The following is a 22,706-nucleotide window of genomic DNA, read 5'->3' on the forward strand; positions in this document are numbered from 1 at the left end:
CAGTATACCACGAGCTGTAGCTTGCGGTATACTGAGCTTAGGGTAACTGGAGGACGCTAGTTTGTGTCCTCCCGTTACTCTAAGGAGAACTATGGGGAAAAACACTGACCCCATAGTTCTCCTTTTAGCTGCACTTTTTATAAATTGTTTTTTTAAAGTTATGCCCATAGGACGTGCACAGCCTATTGCATTAGGGTGTGCACAGAAAAGCACAAACACACACGCATATGTGTGTATACGTATATATACACACATATACATACATATACATATACACACACACACACTGTATATACACTATATTGCCAAAAGTATTGCGAGACCCCTCCAAATCATTGGATTCAGGTGTTCCAATCACCTTCTTGGCCACGGGTGTATATAATCAAGCACCTAGGCATGCAGATGCCTCTACAAACAGTTGTGAAAGAATGGGTCGCTCTCAGGAGCTCAGTGACTACAAGTGTGGTACCGTGATAGGTCGCCACCTGTGCAATAAGTCCATCCGTGACATTTCCTTGCTACTAAATATTCCGCGGTGACCTGTTACTGGTATTATAACAAAGTGGAAGCAACTGGGAACAACAGCAACTCAGCCAGGAAGTGGTAGGCCACGTAAAATGACAGAACGGGTTCAGCGCATGCTGAAGCGCACAGTGCACAGAAGTGGCCAACTGTCTGCAGAGTCAATAGCTACAGACCTCCGAACTTCATGTGGCCTTTAGATTGGCCCAACAACAGTGCGTAGAGAGCTTCATGGAACGGGTTTCCATGGCTGAGCGGCTGCATCCAAGCCGCACATCACCAAGTGCAATGCAAAGCGTGGGATGCCGCGGTGTAAAGCACGTCGCCACTGGATTCTAGAGAAGTGGAGACGTGTTCTCTGGAGTGACCAATCACGCTTCTCTGTCTGGCAATCCGATGGGCGTGTCTGGGTTTGGCGGTTGCCAGGAGAACGGTACTTGCCTGACTGCATTAAGCCAATGAGCCAAATGTAAAGTTTGGTGGAGGGGGGATTATATTGGTTTTTCAGGGGTTGGACTTGGTCCCTTAGTTCCAGTGAAGGGAACTCTTAAGGCATCAGCATACCAAGACATTTTGGACAATTTTATGCTCCCAACTTTGTGGGAACAGTTTGGGGACGGCCCCTTCCTGTTCCAACATGACTGCGCACCAGTGCACAAAGCAAGCTCCATAAAGACATGGATGAGCGAGTTGTGGGTGGAGAAGCTTGACTACCTGCACAGAGTCCTGACCTCAACCCCATAGAACACCTTTGGGATGAATTAGAGCGGAGACTGCGAGCCCGGCCTTCTCCTCCAACATTAGCACCTGACCTCACAAATGGTCCAACATTCCCATAGACACACTCCTAAACCTTGTGGATGCCTTCCCAGAAGAGTTGAAGCTGTTATAGTGGCACAGGGTGGGCCAACTCAATATTGAACCCTACGGATAAAGACTGGGATGCCATTAAAGTTCATGTGTGTGTAAAGGCCGGCGTCCCAATACTTTTGGCAATATAGTGTGTGTGTGTATTTTTATATATATATTTGCAAACTTTTAGGAGATATTTTAAAATAAAACCAATCAGAAACCATTCTAGTTTCAGTTTTAAAGGCAACTAATGCAAAGAAACACACAACTGGGCCGCCACAACTGCCAATGTGTTGGTCAGGAGTCAGGAATTCACGTTAACTTCACTGGCTGCAAGTCAGTGAGGAACACAAAGTATTGAAGCCAAAGGCAGCCAGGCTAGGCCTTTAAGGAGAGTGTCAGTTGCCCATTCTCCTAGTAGCCCACCACCGATCCACCCTGAGTTCTGGTATCGGAGCTTACCCAGGTGGATGCCATTGCCCCCTGGTGGATAATGTTAGGCTTGAGCACTGTCACATGGGGAGGTCAAAGGTTCCTCTATACCTGGAAGATCAGCTATGTCAGAGCAATGGAGCAAGGGCTCCAAAGGAAAAGGAACATGTTGAAGGAGAATGGATAGGTTAGTGTACATTGTTAGGGGTGCGGGTGATCCTTTAGTGGCTCTTTAAAAAGACAGTTTCCCTTTTCTCCACATTCTGCATAAGAACATCAAGAACTCTCAAATGAGTCTTCAGGCATTAATGGGTTATACTGAGCCACCGACTTAAAATCCGTTCACAAATAAAGATGAGCAACTATCATTCTCTTCTCTGGATTCCGTCTTGCCCTCAGGGATCTGTCATAAACACCCTGAATTTTTCATGTATCATTGAGAGACAGCGCTGTTTACTGCGCATCCTGAAGAAAACACTCCTGATTTCATCCACAGCTATATTTAGAGGAGCCCGCTTCTCTCGCACAACACTACTCCAGGACCGTGTCACAAAGATGCTTTATGGCAAAGGCCTCAACAGCGGGCCTGAACTTTTAAGAAGCATGAAAGCATCGGGGTGAAAAAGGGACGTGGCGCAGAAACGATGAAGCTGCCTGGACAGAAATGATCCCGGAAGGCGTAGAGCTGTCGCTACAAGGATGGCAGGGGTCATTAGAAAGAGAGATTGTATCTGAAGGCTGGCTGCACTTCCAGACTTCCCAGGAGCAGCTGGGAACGGGCAAACTGGGACACTTCATAAAGTTTAGTCTGAGCAAATCTGGCAAGAAAAAAAAAAAGGCCCTTCACGGCTTGCTGTATTTTAAATGTCAGCTTCCTCTGACGCTCAATGAGCCTGACACAAGCTCCTGCAGAAATCCTGAAGGCCGGAAGATGCTAGAATAGCAAAGGAACCAGGAGAGAACAATCTTTTCAGATAGATAGACGTCTCCTGAGATTCAGGTTAGGCTGGAGGTAACTGATCTCAAGCTTATGTAAATTTGTATAAAAGCCCATCTTCTGGGAAACCAAACCCTGCCACCCCACCCGTCCATACTCATTAACACAACTCACTGAAAAATGTTTTTTCCTAGCGCTTATTTCTTATTTACTTGAGCCCACAATCACATGACCCGACCAGAGTGCTTCTTTCGCTAAAGACCGGTGATCCACCAGCGTCTTGTTGCTGCCCCTTGTCGTGGTGTTATTATGCCATGTAGTTTTCTGGGAGGCCCTGTGAGGACCCCGCTGATGAACAGTCACTGGAAAGTGCCCACCTCACCAGGAAGCGATGTACACACCATAAAGCATACACCTATAGATTATCTGCAGGTTTTCTATGGTCAGATGGAAAAAGTGCAACAGATTCCTCCATCTACACTTAACTGTGTGGCTGGACATGGTAACTGGTCACTGCACTTACCATGACCTGGATGAATGAGAACCTTCACAGACATGTGTGGATGGAGGAATCCACACAGGGCTTGGCGAACAAATTGCCTGGGAGCTAAGTGGCGTAAAAAATTTGGATTTGAAGCTTCTGCATCTTGCTGGCCAGCCCCGCAGACTGTCAAAATACCTGAATTTTAAGAGCCAGCGGGGCCGACTAGCAAGATACTGAAGCTTGGCCCTGTGGGAGATTCCTCCATCCACACAGTTGAGCCTAGATGGAGGAATCTGTTGCACTTTTTCCATCTGACCATAGAAAATCTGCAGATAATCTATAGGCGTATGACCAGCTTTAGAAAGACCTTCCCACTCTGCAGTTCAGAAGAGAGATGACCCGAGGCCTGGGATGCCACGTGACCATGGATTTAGGCAAATAATTGGCCATTTAGGCATCTTTAGAATACCAAAAGGGGTGGAGTGTTTTTTTTATGCAGTCGATTGCCATATTTTTTTTCTAAATCTCCTGCTTTCATTTATTTATACCAGAAGGTTGTATCCACAGGTACCTCCTGCCCTAGGGCGACAACCTTTACTCAGTTCAGCTGCAGCATTGTCACCTTTTCCTGCACACTCTTTAGTTGGACTTCAAGCAGTCATGCCAATGCACAGTCCACGGGCATGTTCTGCTGTAGACATTACAGTAAAATTGCTACAGCATGCACACATCACAAAAAGAGTCTGCGGGGTGTGTGCGGTGTAGGGAGAGAAAACATGCACAAAGTGAAGCAAAAAAAAATGTAATCTTATTTTACTTGCAGTGCTCTACAAAACAAAGTATTCTTTTGTGGGAATTTATTTCAACTTTAAGGCCTCATTCACACTGCTAAGAGCCGGCCCGTACAGACCAGTGCGGCGTGCATGGGCGTATCGGGCCGCTCCTGGGAAGGACAGGTGCTGCGTGTGATTGCACGCAGCAGTCTGTTTTTCTCTATGGAAGTACACAGCCATACGCTCAACCAAACTGCACATCTGTGCGGGTGTGAGTGTCCGTACTCGTACGCAAACATGATGCATCCTGTGTGCGTCCGAGCACGGACACCCGCTCCCGCACAGATGTGCAGTTCAGGTGAGCGTACGGCGGCGTACTCCAATATAGAATTGCGGGTTGATGCGTGTAAATCACACCTAGCACCTGTACTTCCCGGGAGCAGCCCGATACAACCATCCATGCTGCACGGATCTGTAGGGGCCGGCTCTTAGCAGTGTGAACGCATAACTCTAGGCAGATACAAAAGACCTGAATGAATGCAATCAATAATACATCATTGAATGTATTTATTTAATGCAAGCAGTGTTAATTACCTGAATTTGATTTAGTATCAGCCACTTGCAGTCCCTGTACAAGAGATCTCAGGAAGGGAGAGGGAGAAGCAGCACAAGGAGCATGAGATGAACTCATTAATGTCCAGTCATGGGCTGAGGACAGGTCCAGGACAGCCTGGGCCCAACGGACGTGGGTTCAATGATGCTGTCAGGTTAAAGTGACATTAAACCCTCAGATTTTTTAACATAAACCAATACTGTAATGTGCGCCTTACTGTAATCCATGGTTGTTTCCCTTCTCTTTGCTGCTCTTCCTTTTAAATCCTCATGTCTTCTCATGCTTGGGGAGAACTTCCCTTTGCAGCTGAGTGCCTCTTCCTGTAGTGCTGGCTCAGGTTGCAAACCTATACACAGACACCATGTAGCCATTCCAGAGACAAGGCAGTCTGCTGCAAACAGAGGTTCTGCCCAGCATGAGAACAGATACAGATTTAAAAGGAAGGGCAGCCAAGGGAAGGGAAACTACCATGGATTACAGTAAGGCGCACATTACAATATTGTTTTGTGTTAAAAAATCTGAGGGTTTAATGTCACTTTAAGGACTTGTAGCGATGGAAAAGAAGTACAGCGGAGGGCCGCTATGGATTACAGTAACATAAAGCAGCTTTCTTTATTTTGACATTTTTATCTTATTATTTTTGGCTGGAGTTCCACTTAAAATCAATTCAGTATTTAGCAGGCTACAGACTCTACAGTAATAGACTGTGAAACCGCCTGTATCTAACAATAAAAAACGCCAGCTTATGCCCACCTTTATCATGTTCAGCTAATTAGACTGGAGGAGTCGGCACTACACGAGAACACTTGAATGCTCCCTCAAGAGGCCTATATCTTGGCCCCTCTGGCACACAAAGGGTGCTAACCAAATAATAGGGGTTGCCGCTGCTAATTAAGCTGCACGTGCGCATCTGCATATGTTTTCAGGACGGCGTGCCTGTACCCAGGCAGTGTAAATATTTCTCCGCGCTAATGATTTATAATAAGCATATAATAGGCACTTGGGGCTCCTTTCTTTTTGTCTGAGGTTCCATGTAATTTCTGTGTGTGTTTTTTCTTGTGCCAGCAACCGATCAGCCGAAACAATGGGCGGAATTATTTACATCGCCGTTAAACAAACGGCGGCGGGCTCCGAAATGCGAGCCGTGCCCTGATCAAAAGAAATAAATGAAAGGCCATCGTCCCCACGCGTGTCAAAAGTGTAAATCTAAAAAAAACATGGATCCAACTTTCCAAAAAGTATGATATTGCAAGGCTGGTCTTGCATGGGCTGAATTATGGAAGACTTGAGAAGGGCCTGTACTCTCTGTTCCTTTCCACATGCATACACTGACTTATTTCCATGCAAAACCATGCTGCTGCCTGGGGGTCCCATGAGCAAGGCCCCAAACTGTGTTTAGAGAAAAGGGCTTCGGAGATGTCGTTCTGGGGCTGTGTCTATGCTAACAGAACTGAACTCCCACCAACTGAACCTGCAAGGATTTTACAATTAGGGTTGCCACCTGTCCAGGATTCACCCGGACACTCCGGGCCTTGAATGCTGTGTCCGGGTTTCAAGGCAGCTGAAACCCGGACACATGATGCCAGGCAGACAGGGGCAACCAAAATTAAGATAGGGGCTACTGGCCCCCACTGAAAATAGTCTTGACTGTGATATTTACTTATGAATGGGTGGCGCGCTATTTACATAAGAATAAACCGCGGCTCATTCTCCCCCCCAAATTTCCGTACGCCGCTAGAGTGTTCGGGTTTCGCTGAAAGAAAAGGTGGCAACCCTATTTACAATCCTGGTAGTTTAAAGCTGTTTCTTGCTATAGAAACAAGGTAAAAGGAAAGAAAAATAAATGCCGAGACATACCCTAGAGGGGGATATGGGGAGGGTCTGGGGGTAAATCTGTGTCATGCCCGGAGAATACCTTAAGGGCCAATGAGATTCTTGAGGGATGAGGTAAAACAGAGAAAAGGAATATCAGTTTACTCCACAAAATGGCCGCACTTCTATAACCTCAATGCCTCTGGCTGCAGTTACCTTTCACTCATTCTGATTGAAACTAAAAAGCTGAATAGCTGCTTGGCACACAAAATGGCTCCCTAACAAAAAAAAGCCGTGCTAGCAATAAATCTAAGCCGTTTAGGCTAACCCGCCCACTTCAGCACTTGCCCGAAATGCAAAGCCAGATGATGCTTAACCTCTCCGGATACCACCGGCCCGGATTGTGAGGACAGGAAGAAAAAAAAAAATTTGCTGCAGAGTTTAATGAATATTATGCATGCGAAAACTCATTAGACGGAATAACCTGTGATCTGCGGGGCCCGCCGACTCAAACCAATGGGAAAGCGCATTCCCGGCAACCGACGGCTGGTGCCAAAAAGGTGCAACAATTGGCACCAGCAATTAGCAACCTTTCATTTTAGAAAGTGCATATCCCTTTCATTATTTTTACTCTGAACCACTTAGCAGATTTAGCCGCACAAAGGTTTCCTGGGAGGCCAGGCCGCTGATTGCCGTTTGTGGGGGATTCTAGTTTATGTCTTTTTTTCAGACTCATTTTGTGTTTTGTTTTTTTATTCTTTTTTTTTGCTTGCAGAAAACAACATGTATTGTTGAAGGGAGAAAAAAAAAGCCTTGAAAGCCACAGATGGGTTTTATTCTGAAGCATTTAACCTTTCCGGCTGTAATCTAAAATTCATATTTGTCATTTGGAGTTGTAACATTAAATATAGGAGAGAGAAGATATTACAGATATTGTGTTAATTCGGTGATCACTCGTATGGACAAATGGTCACTATTTAGGATTTTAATAGACAGCTTGATCCTGGAGATGGAAGGACTCGTTACCAGTAAGGAACACCTAGCTGCTAATGAATCTGCTGCAGGCGTGTGGCTGTAGATAAACCTGGACAACGGTCACCTCACTGCATGGGGCAAGCCATCAAACGAATTCTTCCAGCAGGGCAAATGGCGGGAACTACATCGTCTGCAAACATTTGTCATTTTTCAAATATCAGAGGGAATATGTTTAGTCCATCACAAGGTAGATGAGAGTTATCCCTTCTGATAATACTCAAAACACGCTTCATGCAGGTGCAAAATGGTATGTCCAGGTCTCGGAGAACAATCTAGAGACTGACTATACTGATGCATGGACCCTGTTGGTGTTATTTGGACTTGTTGTGATCGGGATGATGTGCTGGTGTTGGAAATCCTAACTCTGACCCAGCCATCAGAAACGGTTGGTCTATACCCTTGGTTCTCAACTGGTGGGTCGTGACACAAAAGTTCCGTGGGTCGCAAATCCTCTGTTTTTAACCTTAGTGGTTAGACAGGTTTTTTTACATGCTGGCTGGCGAGTGTGCTGGGAAACCTTTTGCTGTTGTCCCGTGTTCAGTGGGTCGCTGCGTGCCTTCCACTTTTCTAGGCGAGAGGCTTCTCAGCCTCCCTCCTAGTGTAGCACTGTCAGTTCTTGTGCCAAGCAGCCATTCATATGCTTCTTGGCGCCGAGTGTCAGCTTGAGGTGGGGTGGGGCCATGGCCACGAGGGAGCTCCATCCATACATGCATTGCATACATCCAGCACGTTATTAAACTGAGGTGCCCCACTCAAGCGGCGGCCATATTGAGTGGGGCACCTGAGATTATTAACGTGCTGTATTAGTGTGATACTACTTCGTTTTGCTGTGGTGTATGTGTATAGGGCAATGCCGCGGCTGGCGCTCGTGCAGAAAGAGCTTTCTTGCCCAAATCTCTTACTAAACCGGAAGTCAGGCAGTTGGAGAACTCGATAAGTTGGAACTTTCGATAGAGCAAGGGATCTGATCATTAATCCTGATATATAGACTGGATGGAGTCAACTCTCATTTACAACTAGGGCCCCGCATTCCATCCAATGGTAGGCTGTTAACACTATCAGGATTGAGGACATTTTCAAGAAGCTTAAAAGGAGAACTATGAGGTGAGTGCTTTTCACTCACCTCATAGTTCTAGCCGACCTGTGACAATGAGACTGTCACAGGTCGGCTCAGTAGATCGGGAGGTGAGCGAAAACATACCGGCGTTCGCTCACCTCTCGATCCTGTCACGGCTCTCTGCCGTGACAGGGGAGGGGCTGGATTCCCCCCTCCCCGCTCCGATCCGCCAGCGCTGACTGGCGGAACGGACGGGGGAGGGGGCGGGTACAGCTGGCTCTGCCTCTAGATAGGCAGAGCCAGCTGTCAGTCACGCAGCTGGGCGGATCCAGGCATAATTGTCGGGATCCGCTTCAGCTGCGGCGTCTCAGTATACCGCGAGCTACACCTCGCGGTATACTGAGCCTAGGGTGACGGGAGGATGCTAGTTTGTGTCCTCCCGTTACCCCAAGGAGAACTATGGGGAAAAGCCTTAACTCCATAGTTCTCCTTTAATAAATAAAAAGAAAAAAAAATGTCAAACATGCCTCTAAATTAATCAATCAATGTTAATGCAACAACAATTAGCCCAGATTGTCGTTTCCTTCATGCACAAATGGCCCACCGTACAGAAACCATTAAAGGAAAGAAAAAAAAAAAGAAAAAAAACAAACACAGAGAAATGCGAAGAGAAGAGACGGAAATGAAATACACTTTGGCTTCCACAAAAAATCCCCACCACAGTGACAATATGACAAGTGAAATAAGCATGAACACGAGCCAAACAGTGCTTACCCATTCATCCAAATCCGCAGGCTTTGCAAAATAAAAAAAGGAGAGGGGGAGAGAGAGATAGAAAGAAAGGAGGGGAAAAAAAAAAAGCAAAAATGTCAGTGATTTATTGAGTCTGAGGTTCGGCGGCACAAAGCTCTGCGTGCACCAAGTGTAGAGAAAGCTCAGGAATCGCAGAACATTAGATCAGCGAGCGGTGACTGTTCTATAAATCGCCACACAGCAGGGCTGGAGCGGGAACCTGGGTCTTACAAAGCCTCAAAGAGATACTTCAAGGGCCATTCCCATGCAACTGCAGGCACAATTCTTCACTCCGGGGGCTGAATTCTTTTTTACTTTTTTTTCTCCTTTTGTATTGAGCCAAAAACTTTTACCTTTTTGTAGGCTTTATATTTTACTATATTTTTTTATTATGAAAACAAAGTGACTCGCATTAGCATTTGTTTACATGAACATTAACAATGCTGTAAGTGACAATTATTAAACTTTGAGCATTGAGAGGAACACTTTCTTTTTTGTTTTGGCAACACACAAACATCTATAGTCTATATATACTTTATTTATTGATGTAAACGTGAACACCTCATATATCTCTGTGAACCTGTTTCATCTGAGGGTTAAAGGGTTTCTAAACCCTCACATTTTGCATAGATCTACTGCTAGCAAGCAGTATGTGTATGCAAAAAGTTTTAAAAAAAACAACGATGTAAAAGCGGTTTAAACTTACTGCTGTCTTCCCTGATCGCTCCCGCCCGAAAATCTGAAAATGCAAACCACAGTTTGGATTTTCGGCCGGGAGATGAGGAGAGACACAAGGTAAGACTATGAACGCGTGCACCTGCATGCAGAGACCATGGGACAGGAAGTGCAAGCAAGGACAGAGGAGTCAGCGCTGGAGAGAAGGCTGAAAACGACAGGAAAGAAAAAGATCGGATTAAGAGACATCATTTAAGGTAAGTGCTGACATTAACATTGGGTGGCGGGGAAAAAAACGTGTCCTTTAATGTCACTTTAATTGCTCCACAGAACCTGCAGCTACAGTGGTCAGTGAAGGCTTTCTTTTAGGCCTCATTCACACAGCATAAATTCGGGCCGTACAGATCCGTGCATTGTGCACGCCCGTATCGGGCCGTTCCCGGGAGGGACAGGTGCTGCGTGCAATTGTACGCAGCAGCCTGTTCTTCTCTATGGGAGTACGTGGCCGTACGCTGTCACACGCGCACCCGATCTGCACATTAGTGCGGGTCCGGTTGTCCGTGCTCAGAAACAGACAGGATCCATCCTGTGTGCGTCCGAGTATGGACACCCAGACCCGAATACTTACGAGCATGGATGGAGGAATTCCCCCGCTTTTTTAATTGTATTCTTACAATGGCCGCTGTTAGAATACCACAGCTGCAAGCTCTGCTCGGCCGAAGATATTCCAACTGGCTCCTTCGATCTGCTGATCGAGAGATGCTGACTGAAAGGGTGCTGGTTTATCAAGAACTTGCCAAAATTTGAACACTGCAGGGCCAGCTTCAGTCACTTCAAGTGAGGGGAGCAGAGTGAGCTGCTGAGTCACTGCTGGCAGAGAGGAAGATTGCAAGCTGAGCTGCTGAGGCTGCTGGGAGGGTGGAGAGCAAGTGAAGTTGAACTGCCGAGAGAAGGCCTCAGAAAACATTGCTGCTTCTGCTGATGAATGGCTGCTTCTTCTAAGATGAATGGCTCCTCAGTGCCTGCAGCTACAAAGGACATGTTTTGAAGCGTATTTACTGACTTTTAATAAGCTGTACCACCATTTTTTAATGACATGTGTACATGGGGAGGTAGGGCATGTTTGCTCATTACATTTACAGGCTCTGTTTTCTGCTTAGCAGGATGGAACAGCATGTCTTCCTCTCAATGCATGTCTGTAGCTACCTACAAAAAGCTGAATACAAAAAAAAAGCAATGTTCCCCATTTTAAACATCATTTGTGATTTGTTCTTCGCTTCCTTTACTGTAAGAGCACTTTCAGTAAATATACACTAAGCCACCCTCTCTTGCTCCCTTATATTAGAAACCACCCACCACTGGACCCTAGGTTTGTGTAGGGCCATCTCCAAAGACTGGAGAAGCTCTTGAAATGGCCCTATACAAGTCTACGAGGGCTCATAGGACAAGGGCGGCATGCTTTGAAGAGGACTTGGCCAGAGATGGAAACAAGGCCACAGCTCGACCCAGGGAAGAGATAAATAAGCAGCTGGATTGGGGGTTTCTAATATAGTTCAGCTCAGGAGGGCTAGGGGAGATGGATTAGTGTACTTTTACTGAACTTGCACTTCAGAGAAAAACTATAATTGTCAATTTTATTGAACATTTTTGTCTTTAAACTGACGTTTTATACCTGTTTTTTTATTACTACATATACAATCTCCTACAAATTAATATTTTGTGCAGGGTGCACCCATGACACAAGATTCCCAGAACACAGTGGGCTTTCTAAAGAGAAATCACAGCAGTAGTTATCTCTTTGAACCAGCTGGTGATGGATTGTTGTGCAATTCATTTTTTATAACATCCAACTATAAATTGCTTATTGAGTCCACATACACTGTTTCGCAGATTCATTCTTTCCAAGCCCTGATGATGGGGGCAGAGGTACGGCCTCTGAAACACATTACCTTCCATAGCCCAATATCCTTCACTAGAGAGAATGGAGGGTGCACGCCGGCCAAGACCATCTTGCTCTATGGCTAAGCGCGACTTTTTTTACCGCGAATCGTGGTAAAAAAACGCGCGACAGACGCGCATATTACAATACGCCTAGGTGTGAACCCAGGGTTACAGTGTGCAGACACTGCCAGTCCAAATATTCAGATTCTCTACATTTACATTGTTACCGTAATACTGAATGGCAACAATTACAAAGTAAAAATATACAGATTCTTCAGGGTTCCAGCACCTCTCATGCACTTTCAGAAGTAGAGCAAGGAGTCACTGGTCTGACTTAACATCTTAACTTGAGCTATTGATCCCTATAAAGAATGTCCTTTTAACAACAGAGGAGGCAAAGAGAAACTAGTAAATGCAAAATATTTTTTTTTAAAGGCAAGTTCTAGACACAACCTATCAGAACTTATATCACACTCTGTGATGCTCTATTCTAATTTTACATGTTCTAAATAAATATTGCACAGGATAATTAAAACTCACAGAGCAACGAGCGGAACACAGAGATGTATTCAGCATTCAGTGAGGATATAATGTGTAGCTTCTGGAATATCTCCGGATTTGAAGGTACAAACTGATCACTCATTGTTTTGAACACCATAAAAGAGAACAGGGAACTGTCACCCAGACGCCAGGGGACCTTCCAACTGTGAGTCTATTGCCTTCCTTACATTTGACACCAGCATTCCCAGGGTAGTAGCGCTCCTATAATCCATTTGTGTTTTGCTGGATAAAATAGAAGTCAGAGCTGGACCTTGGAGATGAAGCCATAGGTCATGCCATCATGGCTATCAAGCTCAACAACCTGCTGCACGACACAAGAATACAGGTCATGGCTGCCACTGAGGACTATGGTAGAATGATGGTAAAGTTAGAGCTGGACCATGGAGGCTTGAAGATGAATCCATAGGTCATGCCATCATGGCGATCACGCTCAGCAACCTGCTGCACGACACAAGAATACAGGTCATGGCTGCCACTGAGGACTACGGTAGGATGATGGTAAAGTCAGAGCTGGACCAAGGAGGCTTGGAGATGAATCCATAGGCGACGCCATCATGGCATAAAGCTCAGCAACCTGCTGCACAAGAATACTGGTCATGGCTGCCACTGAGGACTACGGTAGGATGATGGTAAAGTTAGAGCTGGACCATGGAGGCTTGGAGATGAATTCATAGGTGATGCCATCATGGCTATCACGCTCAGTAACCTGCTGCATGACACAAGAATACAGGTCATGGCTAAGGCTGAGAATTAGGGTAGAATGATGCTAAACCTGGTATGGTAAAACTGAACCAGCTACAAGGGCTCATTTACACCTCCAGAGTTGGGGTACGTCACTTAATGCAATCACTAGGCAAGGACAAGCAAATTAGCATTGTTTTTAATGCCTGTGTTGGCACTTAAAAAATAAAAAGGGCATGATGCATTTTGTTGGAGCACCTCACCACTCATTGGCAGGATAAAAATAACACAAAAAAAAAGGCTAAAAAACCCCAAACTGCGTTAAAAACTCCCAGTAGTGCATGCCAGCCCGTGTGCATGATGAGCACGTTACAGCATGTGCTATGGTTTGAACGAGCCCCAGCTAAGGTAAATGTTGCTTTTCATCCTAATTGTGTAAGAGTGTGTAAATATTCACCAGCACCATATTGGGAGACTTAAATCTAATCTGCATGAATTTCTTGTTTAATGCATTATATAGTGGTGTAGTCTATTTATAAACCCCCATACATTAGACACTCATACACGGGATGAATTATTTTCAAGTTATATTTGCTTTGTTAAAAAAAAGTAGGTCAGGCCAAAACCATAAATGAAATATATAAAATCCAAAATACTGAACAAAATCAAAAAAAACCTTCAGGGGAAAAAAAAAAAGTTAAAAAAGAAGGGGTTAATGTATTCATAACCCGACCCAGAAATGATAAGAAAGGCCAAAAATATCAGACAGTGAAGAGCGGCAGTTAGGCCTTGTGACAGAGTTTAGTTGGGAAAATTTGTACAGTGGTGAGACCTTTCACGGGAGGTTAGACGTCAATTCCTGCGCTAATGCAGCTGTCCGAAATTGCCAACTGAAGCGTAGGAAAGAGCACATGGGAGCGTAGAGGGCAAAAAGATGGCTGGAACAGGGGAAAGAAAATCTTTTAATACTTTGAATAAAAAAGATTTATTGCAACAAAGAATAAAAACACTTCATATATTTTTTTCTTATCCTTAAAAGGTACACTACAGACAAATATATATATATAGATTTGGCATTTAACCACTTCAAGACCAGGTGTTTAGACCCCCTTCCTGGCCAGGCCATTTTTCAGTGTTCAGCGCTGTACTGAAATGAATTTTATACCATTTTTTGGGGACAGATAGGGCTTTCTTTTGGTGGTATTTAAACACCACTTGGGGTTTTTTTATTTTTTATTATAATTAGGAAAAATTACAGAAAATTTTGAAAAAAAAAGAAGTTTTTTTTTACATTATGTTAGGAAACATTATTAACCAGTTTTTTGGTCAAATATAAAAGATCAGGTCACGTCGGGTAAATAGACACCAATTTTTCTACTACGGTCGGCCCGGAGGCAGTTAAAACTGCTAAACAACTCTTATATGTACCATGGCATTCATCTTAAAGCTTTACCCCCTTTGACTATAAATCATATCAGCATACAGCTCTGCATGCTGATATGAAGTCATCTTACATTCATTAGCGAGACAAACATTTTTATTTTACTTACAATTAGTCTTTTTCCACTTCCTGGTCCACCATGATCTTTGCCCAAGCATTGCATCCTGGGAAGGTTACATCAGCAGAGCATTGCTGGGAAATCTCATCTGTAACTTCACGAGATCTCAGAAAATGGCATTTTCCTCCCCTGAAATGATGTGCATGGTCACATGTCCTAGTTACATGTGCCAGAGTTCAAGGAAGTAAAGGGAGAGCTAGTAATCTGTCCTTAGTAAAAAATGGCCACCGTGGGTAGAATGAGGAGGAAGAGAAAAATCAGGTATGCAAAGAATACAAAGCCGGCAATTATCTAGAAGTATGTGTTTGTAGATTGTCATCACTAAACATTTCTAAAGGTGCCTTTGTTGTTATTTTCAAGATATGGGTAAAGTTCCACTTTAAGCAACAAGAAAATAAGGAAAGGAAATGGTGAGTAACCTTGTTCTTAGTGGCCCTGAACAGGAGAATGGAAAATTCAGGCCAATGTTTTCCCTGGTTCCAGCTCTGCCCACTATTAGAGAACAAGGCAGCCTTGGCTATATAGTTTGAAATGGTAGAGGTAGGGCACATGTGTCAAAGTCAAGGCCCAGGGGACGAATCCAGCCCACCAGGCCATTTCCTAGACTTTTACTTTCAGATCTAGGTATTACGTTATTACTAAAACCAGTGATAATCAAATGCAGAGGCAATTATGATAAAGATTAGATACATTTATATAGTCTTAGATACCTTTGAGGGCAACCATAATGTTGATGCGACCCACGATTACATTGAGTTTGACACCCCTGAGGTAGGGGGACAAGACACCATCATGTGATAACAGCACTGACACCCAGACGAAATAGATGAACGGAGCTCATTTATCATTTTTTCTGTTTAATTCTATGTTAAAGAGGCAAGTTGAGGATAGAGCAGAGCGGGCCTAGACGAATCTCAGAGATCCAGCAGAGGAGCCAGCAAACTACAGCCGGTTTCCATGGTCAATAGGTATTTCCCAATCTTATTTTACTGACATTTACACAAATTCACAAACACAAAGTCAAGTTTGTGTGTGAATATATCAATAAAAAACATATCCAGATATAGAGCTGTGTCCCCAAGAAAGATTGTTTAGCTGCATGCAATTGTTTAAAATACAATGGTAATGCAAGTTAAAAGCTGAAGACCACTTTGTGTCCCATATCCCAGAAGACTCATATATAGGTATGCGCAATGATCCTTGCTGTATCCCAAAAAGGGAGTTGCCACCAGGCAGACAGTAAGAATAGATCGATCAGTCTCCCGGGATATAGAACTCAAAGTGGTCTTCAGGTTTTGACTTGCATTACTATTACTATTGTATTTTAAACAACGGTATACAAATAAACTACCTTTATTGACAACTAAGCTCGGTTTTTCTTTCTTTTTTTGCACATCCTGAAAATTGGCAATAGAGATTTATTTTTCTGTAAAGTGATTTTGGAAATTCTGTTTCCACTAGGTGCCATTAAGTGGCGGCTTACAGAACTGCACTGCACTGTTTCTACAAGGAATCTAATGGCCGTTAGAGGAACTGCAGTCAATAAAACCATATAAAATACTGAAATACCTGGTCGCCTAGTAGCTTTTTTCATCACCAAGGTGACCTAGGGATCATGGTTTGTCTTAGTAGGGATTAGTTAAAACCCTTACCAGGTTATTTTTCCATCTATATACCATTAGAGAGACATCCCTTCACTTCTTTATCCCATAGACCCCACGGGAAAGGAGATGGAGTTTCTTCAAAGTTAGGTAAATCCCCTCCTAGACTGTTGTCACCAGAACAGGTGTCCCCAATGGAAGGTTTCCCTTTATTCCCAATGTGTTGCAATCTCAAAATATAAGAGTTTCCCAGGTGACAAGGGTCATCAAGACAAAAAAGGGTGAATCTCCCTAGCGGGGCCAGCAATAAATACTTAACAGGGGATTTAATTCTTCCCATCTCTATCCAAAACAATGAAAACATTTTGGTTATAGGCACATTTTTTAAGGTAGCTGCACTTTTAAACACCGAAATGATCCCAGTGCCACCTCGTTCCTTATCGGTTTGGCTGCTAAATGAGCTGCCAGCATGGGGACTGCTTCATAGGATAGGTTTCATAAGAATTTGCCATCATGGTAAAAGAAAATGAGGGAAATTTATCAAAACTGGAGCAGAGAAAATCCGGAGCAGTTGTGCATGGCAACCAATAAGCTTGTCTCTTTCATTTTCAAATCTTAATTTAACAAACTGAAGAGGGAAGCTGATTGGTTGCCGTGCACAGCTGCTCCACATTTTGTCTGCTCCAGTTTTGATAAGTTCCCTCACAATGTTTAAAAACAACCACTTGTTGGATCCAATGTTTACCACACCTCTGCGTGGTCCCAGTTGATTTTATGGGGCCATATCTGAGCAGCCTGCTAGAGATTCGGTAAGGAGAAAGATTACGGACATGTCTGATATAAAACAGCAGGCACTATATTAGCATTAATTGGTAATAAAATCTTCCAAAGGCTGACCAGTTACTCCATGCTATGATACACTAAAGCAACAACTTGCCTTTGTCCTTATTTCCTCTCTCTCAAACAAAAAAACAAACAAACTACAAAATGACTTGAAGTATCCCAGAGACTAATAACCGGCTGATCTGCAATCCTCTTGTTTATGCCTATGAGCAATGTTTATTGGCTGCTCATTCATCTGCCCCCATGCAGCCATCTCTTACATAGAAAAACAATAAAAAAAAGGAACAAAGAAAAAAAAAGATGTAGAAAAAAGTATAGCCGCGGACAACGCGCTGATGCGTTTAAACATCGATGGTTGTAAATGTTTCTTGCGACGCAATGATTATATTGACAGAGGCACAAAGTTTTTCAAAGGCGCACTGTAAATAGGAGGACACTTTTCTGTCCTTACGGAAAATTGCTCATCTAGAGGACATGCAAAAATCACATTGATAATTAAAAGGGTCAATACACCCAGTGCTTATATTACAAAGCTGTTTTAAGGTGCTGAAAGTTACTAAAAAAAGTTGTTTTTATTGCCATCTGTGCCCAAGTTGGGGTGATTTTTCCCCACCATCTTTCCTGTTTGACTCTCACGTCACTGGGACAGGAAGTGATGGGAAATCTCCGTAACAGAGAAACCTGCCAAAGGTTCAATCATTTTGCTCTATCCAGAACTAAACTGTTACAGTACACACCAGGTCTGCTAGTAGTGCGAATAGTGTTTACAGAATCCCTGCCAGAACTTCTAATGGCACTTGCAGAATTTCTGCCAGTACCTCGAATGGTGATTGCAGAATGCCTGCCAAGAATTCCAGATCTCCCTATAATGATGCTGGCTGTGTCTCCTTTTCCAAGTTTGTTTTAAGCACTAGCCCAGGAAATGGCTGGTGCTAGGTCTTCCTTCCAGATACCCTGCTTGTGCAAGAGAGCGATAGTACATTGCCAGTTTCATTGCTGACCTGGATTGATTAAACTACCCTTTTGCTTGCCATCTGCCTACCACCATCTGTCTGAACCTGAATATTCTAGTGCCTTACCATTGCCAACCTCTGCCTAGTCGCGACGGTCTGCCTGAACCTAACCATTGTGCTGTTTGCTTGTGGATGACCTCTGCCCAGACCTGACCATTCTTTAGTCTCTGGTAGGGTGACTGAGGGCTGCAACCTGGTACCAGCATGCAGCGAAATCCATCTCCACCTTCAACATAAACATTGAGGGGAATTTATCAAAACTGGAGCAGAAAAAAATATGGAGCAGCTGTGCATGGCAACCAATCAGCTTCTCTCTTTAAATTTTCAAATCTTAACTGAACAAACTGAAGAGAGAAGCTGATTGGTTGCCCTGGGCAACTGCTCCAGATTTCGCCTGCGCCAATTTTGATAAATTCACTACAGTGTGTTTTGCCAGAATATCATTTGTCAGAATGCACACTAAATGACCAAAGGATTGTGGACACCTGACCATCACACCTATATGAGCATTTTGGAGGTTGGATTCCAAAATCATGGGCATTATTATAGAGTTGCATCAATCCCCCCCCAAACCCCCATCCATCACACCCCTTGAGGCTTTACCTACATATGTTCCTCTGGTAAGGTTTTCCACAAGATTTTGGAGTTTGATCATTTGGGTCCATTAATAAAAAAAAGAGCATTTATGAGGTCAGGTACTGATGGTGGATGAGAAGACCTGGTTCGCAGTTGGTGTTCAAATTTATCCCAAAAGGTGTTTATTTGGGTTGTGTGAAGGCCACTGAAGTTCCCCTGCTCCAGGCTCTTCAAACCATATCTTTATGGATCTGGCTTTGTGCACAGGGGACAGTCATGCGGGAACAGAATAGAGTCTTCGTCCAACTGTTACCACAAGGGTAGGAGTGCACAATTGTTCAAAATGTCTTTTTATACTGAAGAATTAACATTACCCTTCACTGGAGACACCTAAACTCTATAATTTGGACAGGTTTCGCCATACTTTTGGTAGGTGTAATGTTCAGGTGTCTACAAACGTTTGGCCATATAGTGTGTACGGATTGTGAAAGGGACCCAGAGAATTAGAAGTATGGACACCGGCACTCCAGATGCAATAAAGATGTGTCTATTTATTTAAAGGAGAACTATGAGGTGAGTGCTTTTCACTCACCTCATGGTTCTAGCCAACCTGTGATAATTAGACTGTCACAGGTTGGCTCAGTAGATCGGGAGGTGAGCGAACACATACCGGCATTCGCTCACCTCTCGATCCTGTCACGGCTCTCTACCGTGACAGGGGAGGGGCTGGATTCCCCCCTCCCCGCCAGCACTGACTGGCGGAACGGACGGGGAGGGGTCGGGTACAGCAGGCTCTGCCTCTAGATAGGCAGAGGCAGCTGTCAGTCACGCAGCTGGGCGGATCCCGGCATAATTGTCGGGATCCGCTTCAGCGTCTCAGTATACCGTGAGCAGCAGCTCGCGGTATACTGCGGCGTCTCAGTATACCGCGAGCTACAGCTCGTGGTATACTGAGCCTAGGGTGACGGGAGGACGCTAGTTTGTGTCCTCCCGTTACCTTAAGGAGAACTATGGGGAAAAGCCTTAACCCCATAGTTCTCCTTTAACGAAAATGCAGCATAATCACACTTAGTGCAACATTTAGGGGTCTCGCAGGATCCCCTTTCCTCAGGAAGAACATGTGATAAAAGTGCAGGTGAAACACACATATAAATACAGAACAATACGTGGTAACCAACGTATTGTTCTGTATTTATATGTCCTGCGAGACCCCGAAATGTTGCACTTAGTGTGATTATGCTGCATTCTCGTTAAATAGACGCATCTTTATTGCATCTGGAGTGCCGGAGTCCATACTTCCACTTGTGCATGATAACGGCTGCCATCCGCTGATCACCGCTGCACCCATTTGAATCTATAAGGACAAAGCGGTCAGGAGTGCGATGGGTTCAGGGACTGTAGGGACCCAGAGAATAACCCACAGAAACACAGGTTAAACAGACGAACGGTTATTCTGTCAGCTCATTTACAACAAGACAAAAAAAACCCCGCTAGATTAGAGTTCTTCTCTTAATCAGCTGCTTCATCAAATCGTATTAACTGCAACAAAATGAAGATCACTTTAGATTATTTCCATTTCTCAGTTACGACGCCTAAAACAAAACCCGCCAGACCACTACGTCATCCTCTGCAGTATGAAAATTACTCATTCTCCACGAACAGCAGATACAAGTGCAAGATCTAGTTAGCAGTTCATCAATCCTCAGGTAAAAGGCTTTGTCAGGATGTGTTATAGAAGTGATGACAGGGAGATCGAGAATAGAGAAATGGCAACTTCTGCAATTATATAAAAGGGTTTGCGGTGTAAAAATATGGGACAGTTACAAGTCAACGGCCCACCTAATTATACACAAGCATCTTCATGCCGGTATTGTAGGTAAGGAACACAGTAAGGTTGAACGTTGAAGCGCCTCAAGCACATATATAATTACAGTGTCAGTTCAAGTGTATAGATACTCTTTGAATATAATGTAATAAAAATGTCATGGGGAACCTGGTTGCTTTTCCATTACAGAGTGACTTGGCTTTTTTGGGGTACCACAGTACTCAGGCCTTAAAATAAGCATGAGAAGAAACCTGAAGGCGTTTGTATTACAACCTGGAAGTCTTTGGACCTGAACCAATGTGCCAACAAGAAGACTATGTAACTATGGCCACTGAGTGACCCCAATAGCCCACCTAGCAAGGTATACTTACTCATCTGCATTCACTCGCTCCACCTGAGCTCTCTGGCTATGGGGACCTCTCCCATGTGACAGTGCTCAGTACTAAGCAGGCAATCACCAAGCCTGAATAGTGTCCAGGGACGTGCGTTCTGGGGAGGTAGGCGAGTCTCTTCAAGTTTGAAGCTGACAGCTCTTTCTCCAATCAGCTTCTAACACGTTACATAGCGGGGAAAGCCTACCTGTAACCTGTCATAGACAAAGTGCCGTCTGTTAATTACAGGTAGCCCTTCATCCAGCATTTGACAGCTATGTTAGGTTAGCCAGCTGCTGGGTGTAACCTAACACAGTGAGGTCAGAGCTACAACATGTCTCTGACATGGAGTCAGAGGCTTGAGCTCTGTGGATGGTTTGGACCAATGGCAAAGCCCCATTGGTCCAATCAAAACAAAAAACACGGATGGCATCCATCTAGATGTGAGGGACAGGGAGGCTCCTCCCTGTCTCCTCCTACTCTCCACAGACAGAGGGATTTCCCCTCCTACTTCACAAAGCTCAGAAAGCTCAGACACCGGAGCTTACCCACATTGGACTCCTTCAGCGGGCAGGTAGCAATAGAATGTGGCTCAAATGGTACATCTTGTTGGGGGGAAGGGAGCTATCAGGAGTCAGTCACTCTGCCCATAATGAGCCGGTGACAGAGTCTCTTTAAATCTCGACTTAATTTTTGACAGAGTGGGGAAATGTTAATTTTTTTTTTGCCATCTATGTTACCGGTGTGGAGATTTCCTGTTATTTCCTCCTACTTGAGGGGTATCACACAGATCAGGAAGTGGGGGGGGGGGTTGAATAGAAAGTTTAGGCTCCAATACTTTAAGGTATTTTGAGGCATTGCCGCAGCCTGTTCGATGCTTTTTACAGATTTGCTTAATGGTCACATCCAAAGATGTGGCACCCTCGTGCAACGTGTTGCCTGCAATCTGACCTCAATCAAGTTCTGCAGGTTTCTGGGAACAGCCTGTCAGCCAATTACAGGGATGAGAATTCTGGGAAACCCTGTCTACCGATGCAGAGCCGCTGACACAGTTGCAAGGATGAGAGATTTGAATTTTTTGGCAGTATTACAATATAATAGCAGCTGAAAATTGAAATGGAAAGGTAATTTTTAATCTTGTTTTATTACAATGACATGACCCGGGCGGCCGGTGTGTACGTTATGTCGTTCTAAACAAAAGTGAACTTTTTTTTTTAGAGGGGCCAGTTAAAAAAAAAAAAGGAAGCATGCCTTTCCAAGCAGGTATGCTGGGTAATCGCTATATCCTTTTTCTGTGCAGCCAGTCCAGGCCATGCTACATGGCTGACGTATACCAAGAATAAAAGAACAATGATTGAGTCAGACATTCTGCATCTCTGTGGTCGATGCACCCGCCTTCTGCGGAGTCTAAATCAGAGATGGAAAGCTCTCCGGCTTTTGGCTGGAGCCCCGGATTGCTGGAGCACTAATCTCTAAATTTGGCCTATGATATTATGCCATTATGGATGGGCAGAGTGACTTTGACTCTTGACGCCACACCCCTTTTACCCGCAACAAGATGTACCATTTGAGCCACATTCTATTGCCATCTGCCCGCTGAAGGAATTCAATGTGGGTAAGAGAATGGCAACTGTTATATTCACTAATGGTAAATACCCGCATAAAACCACAGCAAGGCTGACAACATAGTAAAAAAAACTGGAAGACAGTTGTCACCCAATAACAGGAACTGCCTCAACAAGTACCCCCAT

The 22,706-nt window shown here is 44.3% G+C and overlaps 1 protein-coding gene across 2 annotated transcripts in view; it reads right to left on the reverse strand.

The window, feature by feature from the left end:
- The window catches only part of CHCHD6 (coiled-coil-helix-coiled-coil-helix domain containing 6), a 220,847-nt gene that overhangs the window by 140,387 nt on the left and 57,754 nt on the right, over positions 1 to 22,706 (reverse strand). Inside the window, exon 5 of one of the 2 annotated variants that reach the window (XM_018553927.1) lies at positions 9,292 to 9,312. The exons of the other annotated variant lie outside the window; for it this stretch is intronic. Coding sequence (XP_018409429.1) covers positions 9,292 to 9,312 — 21 coding nt within the window. The remainder of the gene's footprint in view (positions 1 to 9,291; positions 9,313 to 22,706) is intronic. 2 annotated transcript variants of the gene reach the window in all.

This window comes from Nanorana parkeri, unplaced genomic scaffold (assembly GCF_000935625.1).
Source record: "Nanorana parkeri isolate BGI_ZX_2015 unplaced genomic scaffold, ASM93562v1 scaffold135, whole genome shotgun sequence".
In the NCBI taxonomy this organism is placed as follows: Eukaryota; Metazoa; Chordata; class Amphibia; order Anura; family Dicroglossidae; genus Nanorana; species Nanorana parkeri.